The following is a 17,089-nucleotide window of genomic DNA, read 5'->3' as shown; positions in this document are numbered from 1 at the left end:
TGCCCATCGAGAATCACGTGAGGTTTCTAGATTTCAGGGTCTTTAAAATCAATTTATAATTTTCAAATTTTTTCTCATTGCATAAATTAAAAATGTTTATTTTAGAAAATTTAGCAATATAGAAACAAAAAAAATGCCAATTCCCTGTAATTTTACTGCTTGGACATAAGAAAGTTGACATATTAGTCTTATTTCTATAGATTTAAATATTTTTGCCCTCAAAAAATGGATCATATATGTTAGTATGTTAACTATGGTTTTTCACAAAGATTTTGTCATGGCTATTTTTTCTATGTCATGAAATGTTTCTCTTCATTATTTTTAGTGAATGCAGACTTAACCAATTTCCCTAAAATTGGACATTCATGTTGTTTTCATTCAAATGTTGTCACTTAATTCCTATGAATGAAGACCATGGCAGCCAAATATTTAATATAAGGAAATTATAGCTGTACACATATTTTTAGAAGTACAATTGCTTAGGCCGAAGTATAGGTAAAATTCTAAGTTATTTGATCCATACTGACCAAGTAAATATGTCTTATTTTTATATTATTTTTTGAGATGGGGTCTCAGTCTGTCACCCAGGCTGGAGTACAGTGGCATGATCTTGGCTCACTGCAACCTCTGCCTCTCCGGCTCAAGCAATCCTCCCATCTTAGCCTCCCAAGTAGCTGGGACTACAGGCACACTCCACCACACCCAGCTAATTTTTGTATTTTTTTTTTTTTTTAGTAGAGACGAAGTTTCACCATGTTGGTCAGGCTGGTCTTGAAATCCCGAGCTCAAGCAATCCACTCACATTGGCCTCCCAAAGAGCTGGGATTACAGGCATGAGCCACTGCACCTAGCCTGCCTTAGTTTTAAATTGTAAGATGAGTTAGAAGAAGGCAAAACTGAGAAGTTGAGATGTTGTAGAAAATGCACTGATGTCATGAGCTGTTGGGTAAACGGAGACATTATATCAGGTGAATATTAGGTTTCTCTCCACATCTGTAGATTTAGGTGTGTTCGAGTTGTAACTAGCTTCGTCCTTTACTTCCCCTTTTTCTCCTTTTGCTCCTTAACCAACCCTTTAGAGAAACACCTTACACAGTAAGCTCTTTAAGCTAATTCTAAGGAAAGAGACTGTCTGCTTGGAGAGACAAGTCCATGAATTTGTTTCATGTGTGTGAGACTTGTCTAAGAGCGGAATATATTTTATGAAGCTTAATGGACAACTAACTATGGAGAAGTTTTGTTTATTTGGTTGGTTTGATTTGCTTTGGTTTGAGTTGGACCCAAAATGCAAACGCTAAAAGGATCGGGCACTTTATGCAGTGGGTGGAGTCCACTTCCAGAGGCGCTAATCAAAGACAGTCTCTAAAAAAATGTGCCGCTAAAAATGTCATTGTTACTTACTGTAAATAGAAAGAAATGAGAAGAGTATTAAGCCAGGTCTTGTCACTGGTCACTGGAAACAAGCAGGAAACCTTAAATTAGGATGCAATCATTTGTTTCAGTAGAAAATCAGGCCTGCATAAATCATTTCACCATGAAGAGAATGGAGATTTTTCTGTTACTGTACTAGTTGGAACATTTTGGTGCAAGTGAAATCCAATGCAAAAAGGCTTAAGTAGAAACAGAGTCATATAACTGGGATGCCGCTGGCTTTAGACACGGTTAGGTGCAGGAACTTGAACAATGACAGAGCTCTGTCTCAGTCTCTCCACCTCTTGGTTCATTTGTCCTGTTTTCATTCACCCCATGGTGGGCTAACTGCTTGCCAGCAGCCACACATCTACAGGCTCCTGACTTTGCAACCACAGCACCTTTACCCTCTTTTACATAAGGTCCTGGGGAGAACATGGACTGGTCCTAGCTTGAGCGAGGCAGACTCATTTCTAAACTGATGATGGGGCCAGGATGATGCAGGACCGTCTGTGGCCCTGTGAAGTCAAGATGCTTGGCCTCAGGTTGCTACTCCTGTTTCCAGGGTGGGGACAGAGTTGCTTCCCTGCACCCCCAGCTAACACTGTGGAATAGGTTCCTTATGCATAGAAGGAGTTAAAAAGGAACAGAAAACAACAGATACCAGCTATCCTGGTTCTGCTGCTAACTGGTTCTGTGACCTTGGATATAATAACTTCTCCACTCCAAGCCTCAGTTTCTTCATCTGTAGAATGGAGGAACGGATTAGAGGATTTTCAAAGCTCTTGTGTCTCTAGCATAGAATGATTGCTGAAGAGGCAAAAGACACCTTACAGTGTGTCTTAGGATTCACAGAACTGTCTGTTGATATGGCAGTTTCCAAGCTCTGCCATTAGGCTTTGTGCAGGGGAGTCACACATTGGCAGGGGAATTTCCCCACTTTCCTCCTTGACATTGACCTCCAGCACCTTGGTGGGGGCTACCTCTACCCTGTTGGGGTAGCCTTTGGGGAGTTTCAGGAGAAACTGCTGCCTTGGTAAATAATCTTTTTTTGATTGAGTAAACATGGTCAGCTGCCTGGCCTTCCTGACTCTGGATTCTAGCTTCATGGGAAGTCACTGAAAACTACTGTGAAAACATATTACAAGGTTAAACTGAGATTTCTCCTTTGGCTGAATTTTTCTTGCAGTCGTTTCCAAAAATCTATTTCCTGAATCAACCCTGTGTGCATGGATTTTCTTCCCCTACAAGTTAGAAAGCAATTGTGCTTCTATACACGGAATTTTCTTTACTTCAGCTGCTGAAGAATTTGTTGGAATACATACTGCAAAAATGACTGCTGTGGCTATTACTGTAGTTGCTCAGGGGAGCTATTCAGATGCCTCATTTATTGGAGCTTAATAGATTAAAAGTCCAAATTGAGTCTCATGATATAAGCCTAATCAAGTTCTAATCTGCATAATTTTCCCATAAGCAGCAATGAGAAATTTGGATAATTTATGTTTCAGCAGTTGCCAATCATGTGTTAAATAGCATTGTTGCATTTACTTATCAAAATATTTTTATTGATCTGTACTTCATCTGACATTTGCCGTTGAGATTTTTTTTTCCTGGTATTAACAAGAAATTTAATTCATCTCAGAGATGATGTAATATGAGATGTTTCTTTTGATTTTAACATGTCTTTATAGATCATTTTCAAAGGTGATCTTTCCCTTTTACAACTTCATATTGAATACCTGTCTCAGCAAACCTAGATGACTCGGCCTAATTTATTTCCCTAGTTTAACGTAGCATATGGATTTCTAACCATCATTTATATGCACACAATAAAAGATAATTTGGCCTACCATTTGAACCAATTCCTTTATGTTAAGTCTTTGGGGGTGGGGGAAGCACTTACCTTCATTTCTCCATCTATTCTAGGGGAGGTGATTGATAAGAATTTCCATCTCTCTCTCTCCCTGGAAAGGCTTGGGGATTTAACTGGGGAAGATTTAGAAAGTACTTTGTGTTTCCCCCATGGAAAAGTACTGTAATAAAGCATTTATTGTATGTACTGAGTACTGCATGCTGCCATACCAAAGCAAGTTAAGCATAACTACAATGGGTCCCAGTTGTTATCTGCTATTGTTTAAAAGTGAAAATGATAAAAAGTAAGACTGACTCAGGCCTCAGACTTGCCTGCCAGGACTAGTGCCTGAGTAGGAGAGGCCAGCACACAAGTCAAGCACACGGTACAGCGTGCAGGTGTCAGGAGTCTGAGGTCAGACTGCCTGGTTGCAGCCCCCAGATCTACTTACCAATGGAGTATACTTGAACCAGTTACGCCACTGCTCTGAATCTGATTTTCCTCTTCTCCAAAATAGAAATATTATTAGCCCTTAAACACACAGAGACTGTTATGAGGAATAAACAAAGTGGCCCATGAAAAAGCCCTTAGCCCAGTCTGGCATGTAAGAAGCAATATGGCATGGTGGCTTAGAGGAGACTCTGGGACTTGTTTAGCTGGGTTCCATTCTAAGATCTGCTAATTCCTAGATGTACGTCCTGGGACAAGTTGCTTACCTTCCCTGTGCCTTTAGTTTCCTCTTCTGAAAAACAATAGTATTTACATAGGATGGTTCTGAGAACTGAAGTTATTACATGAGCAAAATTTAGTGCATAGTAAGTGCTCAATAAAAGTTAGCTATGATTTTTTTTCCCTTGGGGCTGTGTTTCAGCCTTCCCCCTCTCTTCTTTATTCTCAGTTATTAGCCAGTATAGATCTAAAGCGTTCTTGCCTTTGCTTTGAGTCTCATAAAAACAATGCCATTGAGCCTTTCTCATTTTCTAATGCACTTGGGTTTACGTTGTCCTGGAACCCTTTTCTTTGTTTTTTTTTTTTTATTGCATTTTAGGTTTTGGGGTACATGTGAAGAACATGCAAGATTGTTGCATAGGTACACACATGGCAGTGTGGTTTGCTGCCTTCCTTCCCCTCACCTGTATCTGTCAATTCTCCCCATGCTCTCTCTTCTCACCTCCCCACCCCCCATCCCTCCCCCATTTCTCCCCAATGGACCCCAGTGTGCAGTGCTCCCCTCCCTGTGTCCATGTGTTCTCATTGTTCAACACCCGCCTATGAGTGAGAACATGCGGTGTTTGATTTTCTGCTCTTGTGTCAGTTTGCTGAGAATGATGGTTTCCAGGTTCATCCATGTCCCTACAAAGGACACAAACTCATTATTTCTGATGGCTGCATAATATTCCATGGTGTATATGTACCACATTTTCCCTGTCCGGTCTATCATCGATGAGCATTTGGGTTGGTTCCAGGTCTTTGCTATTGTAAACAGTGCTGCAATGAACATTCGTGTGCATGTGTCCTTATAGTAGAATGATTTATAATCCTTTGGATATATACCCAGTAATGGGATTGCTGGGTCAAATGGGAACCCTTTTCTAGCCATTCCCTGTGTATAGCTTGTCTGAGCCATAGCCCTTCTTTCTTTATAATCACATGATGCTTTGTAGATGCTGCATGCATGCATACAGCAAGTATCCAGAAACAATTAATTCAAGAAAGGAAACTTTGGTGATCTCCTTGTTATCCTTTGCACTTTTTAGGAATAGGCAAAGTGTTTGTGTTAAATTCTTTAATTACAAACCATCCACTGAAATTAGTTTGAACATTTCACTAAAGAATATTTAACCTTCTTCCCATAACCTCCCTGGCAGAGGCCCATTGCTACCAAACCCTGGAATTACAGTATCATGAAAAGGAACTCAGACACTGCTGATTTTGTTCAGCTGAACCTAACAGGGGTGCTTATGGTCAAGTGTTGGGAAGGAATAGAGAGCAGTGAAAACCATTTCCGGACTTCTCTGAGTAATTAAGGAAAGTGAGAGATTGGGTGTAGAAAACGGAAGGCTACAGAGATTCTGCAGTTGGCATAAGAAATGAAGAACCTTTCCTAGATAAGACTGGCCAATGGCTTATTGACATATCTAAAGAAAATCCCAGCTATCCCCATATTCAGATTCCTCTTTGCTTAGTTACTTTGGGCTGTATTTCTATCACAAGACTGATCTGATTATTTCCATACACACACACACAGACACACAGACACACACACACACTGCTCATTGCCGTCTCATTAATTTTCTAGGATTTTCTCTGTGTGAAAATTCTTTTTTAAGAATCTACTAAATACGTCTTCAGTTCTTTATCCCTAGGGAAAGGGAAGTGATCCATAAACACTTATTGTATACCTAATAAAATATTAATATTGGTAGCAAGCATTTTTGAGTACTCGCTTCATACCAGGTATTGTACTAAATGTTTTGAATATGTTATTTTATCTTATCCTTACAATGGTCCTGTGTAGGAAGTATTTCTGGTTTATGGATGAAGAAAGAGACTCGGAGAGCGGCTGCACAATGCTTATAGTGCCATGGCTCATAAGTGGAGGTGCCAGAATTTGAATCCAGGACACTTGACTTTACAGCCCATGCTCTTAGCAATTCCATTCTATTTATTTTCTATGTTCTGGACATTGTATAGATAATCTGGGAAGTTCAAATAAATGAAAATCCAGTCTCTGGCCTAAAGTTCTTATACAGTATATGGAATGGGAATACCTGTCATGAGATAAAGTTGGTCAAGGCATTTATGCCTCATGCCAAATGGATAAAACAGATAACAAAAGACTGCCACATCAGCCACTGAAGATTGGAGTGGGGAAAAGACTTCAGTGTAAGGAGGTCAGGTGGTATCTCAAAGTTGTTTATTTTATTTTTGTTTTTTTCATAAGTTATTGGGGTATTGAGGTATAGGTGGTATTTGGTTGCATGAGTAAACCAAATACCACCTCTACCTTAGTGGTAAGCCAAATACCACATTTAGTGGTGATTTGTGAGGTTTTGGTGCACCCATCACCTGAGCAGTATACACTGCACCATCTTTATAGTCTTTTATCCCTTTTCCCCCACCTGCTCTTCTCCCAAAGTCCCCAGAGTCCATTGTATCATTCTTACGCTTTGGCATCTTCACAGCTTAGCTCTCATGTATCAGTGAGAACATACGATGTTTGGTTTTCCATTCTGGAGTTACATCACTTAGAATAATGGTCTCTAATCCCCATTGTATCATTCCTATGCCTTTGCATCTTCATAGCTTCACTCCCATGTATCAGTGAGAACATATGATGTTTGATTTTCCATTCCTGAGTTATATCACTTAGAATAATAGTCTCTAGTCTCATCCAGGTCACTGCAAATTGCTGTTAATTCATTCCTTTGTATTGTTGTATGACTGTGTAGTATTCCATCTCATATACATATATATATATAATATATCACAGTTTCTTTATCCAACTCGTTGATTAATGGGCATTTGAGTTTGTTCCACAAGTTTGCAATTGCAAATTGTGCTGCTATAAACATGTGTGTGCAAGTATCTTTTTCGAATAATGACTTCTTTTCCTGTGGGTAGATATCCAGTAGTGGGACTGTTGGATCAAATGGTAGTTCTACTTTTAGCTCTTTAAGGAGTCTCTGCACCGTTTTTCACAGTGGTTGTACTAGTTTACATTCCCACCAGCAGTGTAGAAGTGTTCCCTGTTCACCACATCCACGCCAACATCTACTGTTTTTTGATTTTTTGACTATAGCATTCTTGCAGGAGTAAGGTGGTATTGCATTGTGGTTTTGATTTGCATTTCCCTGATCATTAATGATGTTAAAACAAATGGCCAACAAACATATGGAAGTCATTTTTAGCACAAAACTTGCCTCTCATGGCCATGATCAGCAAAGTGCTATGGAGACATAGCTAAAGAATCAGGAGCCCATCTGGTGGTAGCTTCAGCTGTGGATGATTTAAACTTGAGCCTTCCTGATTGAGGACTTCTCATTCCATGTCTCTAATGCTGATATTCTTAGTCATCTTTTCTGGCAAAATAAGTGGTTGTTTCTAAAATTAATTTCCCAAGTGTTAGCTTAACTAATGAAGGGAGCATTTCCCAGTTTCACTGCTCCCTAGCTGTAGATCCCTGTAGTATATTCCATGTGCCAGTGCTTTCACATGCAGAACTAGGGCGCTGTTTAATGTAGAGAGACTTTGGGAGCTACCCATGATACAGCCATGGCTGCAAGAAATAATGGGGAGGGGAGCAAGACGGTTAGAGACTGGGTCACAATTTAGACCTGTCCCCTTATCAAATGCAGCTATGATGAATGGAGTGGACACCATCCTGTGGCATCAAGGGCCAGATTGCCTCATCCCTTTATAGAAGATGCCTGAACTTCTCTCCAAGCCCATTTAGGGAATCTGGGGCACCCCTGCCATTTCTGACCATAATTTTCCCATATCAGGACCCCTAAGAAAGAAACAATGTTAATAAATTATGTTCATCTTTAGCATAACTTTACGCCAGGGAAATAGAGGAAACCAATTTTGTCATTGTTGTTGCCTTTTGCTTTAAAAAATGTGTGACTAGAAGAGTAGGGTAATAAAAAGAAGCATGAAGTTTTCTTGCCAAGAAAAGCACACTTTTTTGGGGAGTCATGCGTCGGGGAGAGCCAGGCCTTCAACGCAGAGATGTCTTTGGACACCCACCACAGTTTGTCAGTTGCAGATGCTAATGGAACCAGGCCTGGTGACTGAAGGGGAAAATGGAATATGAAAGCAAAGTGAAAGAAGCCTGTGAAGCAAGCATGTCATTTCTAAATGAAGGTTTCATGCAAAGGAATTGAGTCTTTTCACAGCTGAAAATGGAATCTTTAAATAAGATAAAATAAAAGGATGCTGTGGCTTGTTGCGGGTTCTGTAATGAAATACAGTTCTCCTAATACCGTGTGACCTGCATTTCTCCCTGCTTTATGGGTGCTATTCCTTGACGTACAAACCCGTATTTTCTCAAGTCAGCATTTGATGATGGATGTCAAAATACAGGCCATGTATTATGCATATAGCATTACCGATTTAAGGTGTTTACTTGTCAAGTTGAAGAAATTCAAAAACGTCATATCCACTGAATCTGCACAGCTGTCACTTGCAGTTTTTCAGGCTTTTGAATTGAAACTTCTGATGAAAACAGTTTAGTTTTCCCCTTCACCATCCTAGAGGAAGAAAACAGCTGGCATTGAAAAATGCATGTTTTTGGTTATGTGGTTGGCTGAAAAACACATATTCCAAAGTTTGAAAAGATGGACACCACAATGTCATTCAAAATGACTCCCCCTTTTCACAGTATATTAATAAAAAGAATCAAATTAAGCACCATCAGGGAATGGGTATTAAGTAAAACTTTGCTTTTCTTTCTGAAACTATGGCACTCAATGATAAGAAATGTATACGAAGGAGAGCAGAAAGTAAGAAAACCTTTTAAAATATTTCCCTGGCATTTTATGCATTATGCACCTCCAAAACAAGAGGCAATTATTGAGCTCCTGTATTTCATTCCTGACCTACCCGAAATGCCAGACTCAACACAATCTTGTCACATTGCTGGGGAGTGAGTGAGTCAGGAATCTGGTCACATAGTAATCTATTTGGAGTTTTGTCCTTGGAAATTTGGCAAGTGACTTTGTTCCTAAAAGTCCCTAATTCATTGATAAGTCCATGCAGCCTTCCACCAAGGGCAAAAATGAGAAACCAAAGTGAATGTGAATGCTTGCCTGTCATCTACGTGTAAGCACATTGGGTCTTGCCACTTGCGTGGACTTGCCATATGCTTCATTAGAAAATGTAATTGTCACCAGATGAATGTAGGAGGTAAGTAGGTTTCTAATATTGATATGTGTCCATGCAAAACCTAAAGAGGCAGTCATTATGCCTAGCCTGGATATTTCTCACTCTGAGTAAACTGAAAGTTACAGTTTGGTCCAAGCTCATCCTGCTATGCACTCTGGACTTGGACCTGAGACCCAAAAAAGCCCAAACTGCAAAATCAGAGACCAAGCAGGCTTCTTTCCAATTTTCCTGTGCCCACATATACCTTATGTGGTCTGTGCTGGGCACCCTGGGAAGTTCAAGGGATCAACCATAAGCAGGTGGCATATACATCAGTCAGGAGCGTTTAGATGCAAGTAAACTCCTTCTCCATTTAGCTTAAACCGAAAGAAAAAATATGTACATCTCATTATATTATGTGTATGTATATGTATAAATACATTTGTGTGTGTGTGTGTGTGTGTGTGTGTGTGTGTGTGTGTGTGAATAAAACTCACATAGGGAGAAGTCCTGCGATGAGATGGCTCCTGGCTGCTTTCCATAGGAACTCCAGGACAGTTCTTCCTGTCATTCAATTCAGCCAATATTACTGATAGTTCAGTTAGTTACGCCCTCAGCTGGTGCCTCAGTTCCTGGCACTACAGGCATATAAAACAGTGCTTAGTAAATTAAAAAAGAATCTCTTCCTATACGTTTCTTTTTAAGAGCAAGGAAACACTTCCTGGAAGCCCCAGGAAGATTTCTTCACACTTCTGATTGGCCAGAACTCTGTGAAAACTGAGGCCTAAGTCACTTACCAGCAAGACGATAAGCAATTGATTGGTTTATGGTGACAGTCAGGCCAGTTAGGTTATGTTGTGGTAACAACAAACAAACGAATTTCAGTGGCTTAAGGCAACTCAGCTTTAGTTTTCACTCACTCAGAATGCTATGTGGACAACTGTCCAGGGCTGCTGTCCAGCCTTCATTTCCATAGTAACTTGTGTCCTCACAGTTGCCATGCCTGGGAAGAGAGAGACGGCCGTCCAATCCCTGTACCAACAGTGATACGCATTGGTCTGCTCAACTTTTCATAGGACAGAGCATTTCTTTCTTTCTTTCTTTCTTTCTTTTTTTTTTTTTTTGAGACGGCGTTTCGCTCTTGTTACCCAGTGTGGAGTGCAATGGCACGATCTCGGCTCACCGCAACCTCCGCCTCCCAGGTTCAGGCAATTCTCCTGCCTCAGCCTCCTGAGTAGCTGGGATTACAGGCACGCACCACCATGCCCAACTAATTTTTTGTATTTTTAGTAGAGACGGGGTTTCACTATGTTGACCAAGATGGTCTCGATCTCTTGACCTCATCATCCACCCGCCTCGGCCTCCCAAACTGCTGGGATTACAGGCTTGAGCCACCACGCCCAGCCAGGACAGAGCATTTCATGTGTCACATAGCCATATTGAACGTCAAGGGGGCACAGGGGATAATTCTTCTGTGTCTCTGGAAAGAGAAGGGAGCCAAAATCTGAGCAGAATAAATAATTTGTGTGGAGTCTGGATTTTTTTAAGGGAACTATAAAGTGAGTTACGATTATTTATAATGGTATCCTACCTTGTCCTTCTAAAGAATAGCTCATTAGAGTTTATCCTGGGAGTACTAATTGCTGACCTGTGAATAATGCATAAGCTACATTTTTGGGGTTGTGTGTATATACTGTACTCTCATTATTTCCTAATGTTCTACTTCTTTGATTTTTCTTTTTCCTCTGCTTCCCTCCCACTAGGGTTCACACCTCCAGGAATGGATAGATCCTCTCCGGATAACAGCCCAGTGCACGGGATGTTACGTCAACCGTCCATCACAACTGGGGTCAACATCCCCATCATCACTGAACTAGGTAGGGGTCAATGTCAGCTTTGAAGGGAATTTTTGTTCTCTTTCAAACCATACAGGATATGAGGAGGTTGGTTTTATCTTAGCCCTTTCAACCTTGTAGGTGCTATGGGGTTTGTTTTGAGGGAGCTGGGAGAAAGGTATGAGTAGATATATGGCTGATTACTGGAAGGGAAAACTGCTCTATCTTTCTTCTGAGATGAATAGACAGTTTCCTTCATGCTGGTCACTGTTTTCAAAGGAGCATGAGATGATGGATTTGTGATTGGGGCATACAGTTGGGAATGGGGAGGGAAGGAGGATGGCTTAGTTCATGGATTCTTTCCGGTGATTTTTACTGGAAGAACCTCTTTCTAGCATTCTGTCTGGACAGCTCCTACAATCTGAGCCCTCCACTGATATACAAAGCCTTGGATCTAAGCCAAACCCATTTTGAGAATGAGGGAGACACCCTGGGCTAATGTGTAGTAACTCCACATTGAACCTATCATAGTTGAATATCTCAGCCAAAAGCCATTTTCAGCAAATGCCATTCCCCCCCCACCCCACCCCGATGATGGGGTTTTGAGGGCCATGTTGGTTGGAAGATAAAATGTAACTTCTAACCTGGCCATGGCACTCCCTGTTACCATGAATGAGTTTGCAAAACTGTAGAGCGGCCTCTTCCCCACCCCCCCCAAGAAAAATACAAACTACCTGTGGTCCGGGGTCCCTTTACTTGAGAATGTTTCCTCTGTTATTCCCTCACTCTCTTCTTTTTCTGTACTTTCCTCCACTCCCTTTCCCCAACCCTTAAATGCTGTATCCAATTAGCTAAACCGGGCAAGTTGCCTTTGGTTTCAGTCAATCAGGAAAAAAACAGTGGGACGCACATTCTAATGATAACTGAACTGGGTAAGAAGCACTGTTTTCCTTCACATCAGTATCTCCTTTTGTTCTGCTGTTGGTGTTTCCAACTATCATCGGCTTGTTTTTATTTCACCGGCTGTAACAGAAAGGCTACCCCATGGCACTGCTTTGAATGTGTTTTATTTGTGGCTCTGGTTGGAATCGACTGTCTTGTTCTGGCCTTCCTTAATGATTTTTTCCCCACACAGCATCAGTAAACCTTTGATCACACCCATCTGACCTGGCAGTTGTTTCCAAAGCATCTTTGCTCTAATTCATTTTCTCTGGCCTGAGTCTTTTTTTCTCCACTTCTTTTTGTCACCCTGCTCTCCCGCCTTCTCCCTTCTACTCCTCTTCCAACACGCTGTCAGTTTGAATGACATGTCTTCACAGCTTTCAGAGAAAGTCAAAGGAGAATATCAAAATTTTAAGATAAGAAACCTGAGATGGCGCCTTCCCTCCAGCTGTTTATTTTCCTTTATTCTGACTTTATTTGCCTTTTTCTCCCTTACTGGGGCCTTTCTCAGAAGCTTTGGTTCTGAAGCCATAAAAACAACTGGTCCCTGGGGAAACTTTTTTTTTTTTTTTACTAAAGGCAGATTTCAAGAAGGGTGCAGAGGATAAGGTTAGCAGCCACCCAAGTGCAGCCCTGCACTCTGGCTCCCACTCCCAGCTCAAAACCCTCTCTGGGAGATTCACAATGGACTCAGGTGGAAGATAAAGGCCTGTGGTCATGACTGTGTTTGTAAGGCTCCTCCCCACTTCCTCATGACTTGATTAATAACTCCATGAAGGGCACCCATCAGCAGCAGGTCTCAGAACTGGGGATTGATCTTCTAAATAGAGACAGCAAAAGTGCGACTCAGCAAAGGAGTAGATAGAGAGGTGGGAGCACCTGCCTTCACCTGACTCACAAATGAAATGAACACTCCATTTTCTTGGCCCAGAAATATATTTCAAAATAAGGAAGCAGGCTTTCAACACAGTAATCTTGCTTGTGAGGTGTCTAGAAACTAAGGAATAAATTGTCCACCACTCAATTATTGTAGATATAGCTATTTATCAGGACAAATTCACTCAGGTCAAGGAGTATCACATTATCTTCTGTTTCCAACCATTGGAGGGGTATCTTTTGCATGTTCAGTGTAGTTGTTTAAAAACCCTAGGTTTCTGGATTGCTCTCCTCATAACTGGAAGGCCATAAGAGACCCAGGGCTCATGTGGTCCACACCTCTGGTTGAAAAATTAATCTAAACATCTCCATCTCACAAACCTACAGCAGTATTTCAGAATCATCACTGCCGGGAATTTCGTTTTCTATTCGGAATTCATGTGCTGATAACCAGGTTATCTTAAGGAGAAACTTGGTGCCCCAAATCTAAGGCAAGAATTCTGGCATTTGATTGGTATCATTGACTCTCCCAGAGGCTTTGTCCCACACCAGATTTCTCTCTCAAGTTCAGAGAATGTTGCAGGTGCTCACACCACCCTATCTTCTGCCTTGAGCCCTGCTTCTTTACCTGCCAGACCACCCTTCTCTGACCACTTTACCTCCCACATCCCCCACAAATACTATTTACCTACATGTTCTGAGATGTGTTCTGCATTATACCAGACCAGTAAAATGAATTTTAAGAGACACAGAGGGCACCAAGGCCACACAAGCTTTTGAGGCTATGTAGTACGTTCCACTCTTCTCTACTTGGAGACTCTCAGTTGATGTTAGCAAAGGCTCCTCAGAGTCTCACAAGAAAGGACTCTGTTAAAGCTGTTTCACCTGACTATTTCAATTGTATTTGGCCACATATGCCTTGGGTGATTATGTGGGTACCTCTTAGCACCCACATAATTACTGTTCTGTGAAATAGACTTTGGGTAGCACTGCTTGCTCTCCTTCTGAGACTGGGTATTTCAGAACAGTATACAGGGTATTCACTGGACCCTGGCTAGTCTCTTGGAGTACTTTTCCCATGACCCCAAATGTCTAGCTCACTGGCAATCGGGAGTCTCCTCTCTCTACTTGGAGTCGCTTCACCTCCATGTCTGGTGCCAACCCTTCCCCATCTTCCTGATAAGAGGAAACAGACACTGTGCTTTTTGGAGCATTGCCCTACACACCATTGGTGGCTATTACAGGTAACTAAAACCACATTCCTCCATATGTGGTCTCCAGTTTACATATTCTGATTCACAAATCAGAAAGACTAAATAGTGGCCTACAAAATCCCTTTGGACAAGGGAAGGGAGGTGAGGAAAAGCCCTTGAAAATCCTCTTGTAAGACCCCTGAGCAAGACATTCAGTATTTCCAAGAGGGGCAGAGAGAAGCTGGACATCTTCATGCTATAATGGGTGGAGAGATATTTAATGTCAGAAGGGAGGTCATGACAGCAGCTGGCATTTATCAGGTCATGGCATGATCCAGATGCTGGGCCAGGCTTACTGGGCACAGTCCTGTTCGTATGAGCCTTCTGACAGCTTCATGAGAGAGCTCCTATAACTCCCCCATTTTACAGAGAGAGAAATTAGGGTGTAGAATGATGAAATTGCTTTGCCCAAGGAAGTTGGCAGCAGTGGCTAGGCCGAAGCCCAGTTGTCAGAGCCTGGATTTTGGACTTTCACCATCAGACTGCAATTCAATTGCTGCTGAAACAAGAGGGACCCAAATATGACCAATTTTGGAAGAACAGAGCAAAGATTTTCCCCCATCACAATCTTTGTCTAGGAAAACAAAATGGTGTCATTTAAAAATAGTAATTCCATGCCTAGCCTTTCATGCTAGTATCATTTATTCTGCTTCATACAATAAACAAAAGTTTTTTTTTTTTTTAAAGAAGAGTTATCAAGAAAGTTGCTTAAAAAATTAAAACAATAACTCTAGAAAAGAGAATTAGCTGCTGATACATTTAGAAAGGAATCAGGGAAAGGAAACCTCATCAGTTCTCTTCCTAAAAGCACAATAATTATTCCAGAAACTGAGTCCCCTCTTCTTCCATCCCCCCACCGACTTTTCTCCTATCACTTGCTCTGCAAAACTGATAATTTCCGAAGCCACGTTGGGAATGGAAATTAATTTGTCATTTAATTTTTAATAAGTTAAAGACATCTGAGTGACACAACTAATCAGTCTGCATGTGCGTGCGGGAGGAGTCCTTGAGGAGTCCTCAGATGGAAATGAAATACAGCATCCAACGATGCATCTGCTTGAATGCAAGCACATAAAGATTGAGCTGTTTAGAAGGGGAAAGGGAGAATGTGGGCGTCCCCATGCAACTCAAAATTCAGAGCAAGTCCTTTGCAGCAAGCAGCAGGAGACAGCCAGGCATTCGTCCCACCTGGGGTTTCCTGTGTATTAAACAGGGCCTGTTGGGTGTGGACCTAGATTCAGGGCCTGGGACCCTGGGAACTACCCAGGGCAATCCCAGTGGGTAAGCTGTGGGTTATGCCTGTGGGTGAATTCCTTGCTCTCTGTCTTTGCTGTGCTCCCCTTCTGGCGCTCTTTAATCCCAATAAGCTGCTTTCTTTTCTTTGTGGCAAAAATGACTATCCCAGCATGGCTGCTCATCATTGAAATATGTCCATCTCTCAAAGGACTTGGTTACCAAAAAACACTGGAAAGTGTTTTTGGGTCATGGTCCTAAAACTATGCCAAAGGACTGGCCAGCACAGTCTACTGGTCCTCCAGTGGCCTGCCATGCAGCAAGCCTGCTCAAACTCATTGCTCTCCAGGTCTCAGAGGCTTAAACAGTGACACAGGAACATTGAGTCCCACTGCCCGCTCACCCAAAGATCCATCTACAGCTTCTTCCATGCTTTTGTTTCCTTCTCAGTGACTTCAGTGTTTCTAAACCAGTAGCCTGGTCTTTCTCTGGCTTTGCTGCCTGTGTGTGGTCTTCAGAGCTAATTCTTACTTTACGCTTTTTCTAGTGAATGATACTAATGTTCAGTTTTTGGACCAAGACGATGATGATGACCCTGACACAGAACTGTACCTCACGCAGCCCTTTGCCTGTGGGACAGCGTTTGCCGTCAGTGTCCTGGACTCCCTCATGAGCGCGGTGAGTTATCCCATTCCCTCCTCCTCACTCAAGGGTGGAGGATGTGCCAATGGAGCACCTTCAAACTTTGAGGCCCTGGGCTGCACCAGAGCCACAGTGGAGGCAAGAGTCCTGGAAGCTTACACTCTAGAAGGGGAGATCCACATTATAAAACCATCACACAAGTAAATGTTTGATTATAAATTCCTCAAGTGCAAGGAAGGCAAGGCAGGCTGGGAGGAAATGTAGGTGAGCACTTGGCCTGGTCTTGGGAATCCTAGAAAGATTCTCCAAGGAAGTAGTGCATTTTATGCTAAGATTTGAGTCATAAAGAGGGGAGATCTTGGGGGAAGAGCATTCTCTGAAGAGGAAGAGCAAATGCAAAACCTGGTGATGGCAGGGACCTGACGCTCTCAAAGAAGACAAAACAACCCTGTGAGGCTGGTCCATGGTGAGACAAGGGTGCAGGAGGATGGCCAAGGTTCAATCTGCAGGACCTTGAACCCCATTTACATGGTTTTGGTCTTTTTCTTAAGAGTAATGAGGAAGCACTGGAGGATTTTAGTTGGAGACTGGCATAATCAGGTTCATGTTTTAATTGCCTTGGCTATTGTGTGGAGGATGATTCAGAGGTACAAGATGGTGGCAGGAGGTCTGAGTAAGAGGCTGTCATGGCTTGAACTAGGATAGAGCTGGTAGGGATCAGGAGAGGTGGATGGATCTCAGTGGTATTGGGCAGTAAAATTAATAGGACTTGGGAAAAGATTGACATGAACAGAAGGTGGAGAGGACAGTGGGTCAAAGGTGACTTCCAGGCCTGTCAATGAGACTGAAGTCCTTGGGAGAGAACCAGGCATGGGGGCAAGGCCTGGCTAGGTATCTGCTGCAGGGAGGAACAGAGTTAGTGGCAGAGAGAGGAGGGTGGGTTGGCCAAGGGATCAAATACAGCTTTGGTTTCTTTTATAACTTGACGTGCATCTAAAAATCAGGCATTTGTTTTGCCTGATTAAAATATAATAAATTAATTAAAAAATAGGTCCCAACTTAGTGGAGCCATTTTTCACTGAAAAAGGCAAAAGCAGACATTTAGAATGAGTCATAACCTGGGTATTGTGAAGTCTTCCCACTGAGCATCTTTATTCATTATATAGAAAAGCCTCTTTATT

The 17,089-nt window shown here is 42.0% G+C and overlaps 1 protein-coding gene across 30 annotated transcripts in view; it reads left to right on the top strand.

Annotated features, from left to right (window-relative positions):
* KCNMA1 (potassium calcium-activated channel subfamily M alpha 1) overlaps positions 1–17,089 on the top strand; it is a 765,877-nt gene that overhangs the window by 718,153 nt on the left and 30,635 nt on the right. For 17 of the 30 annotated variants that reach the window (XM_074382455.1, XM_074382454.1, XM_074382456.1 and 14 more), the window contains 2 exons: positions 10,891–11,004; positions 15,814–15,944. In XM_074382455.1, the coding sequence (XP_074238556.1) occupies positions 10,891–11,004; positions 15,814–15,944 (245 nt within the window). Of the gene's footprint in view, positions 1–10,890; positions 11,005–11,813; positions 11,895–15,813; positions 15,945–17,089 lie in introns of all 30 variants that reach the window. The other 13 variants (XM_074382450.1, XM_074382449.1, XM_074382451.1 and 10 more) reach the window with 1 other exon arrangement.

The sequence above is a fragment of the Saimiri boliviensis genome, chromosome 12 (assembly GCF_048565385.1).
Source record: "Saimiri boliviensis isolate mSaiBol1 chromosome 12, mSaiBol1.pri, whole genome shotgun sequence".
Taxonomy (NCBI): Eukaryota; Metazoa; Chordata; class Mammalia; order Primates; family Cebidae; genus Saimiri; species Saimiri boliviensis.
Note: the sequence above shows the minus strand (reverse complement) of the source record. Positions and strands in the feature narration are given on the sequence as shown.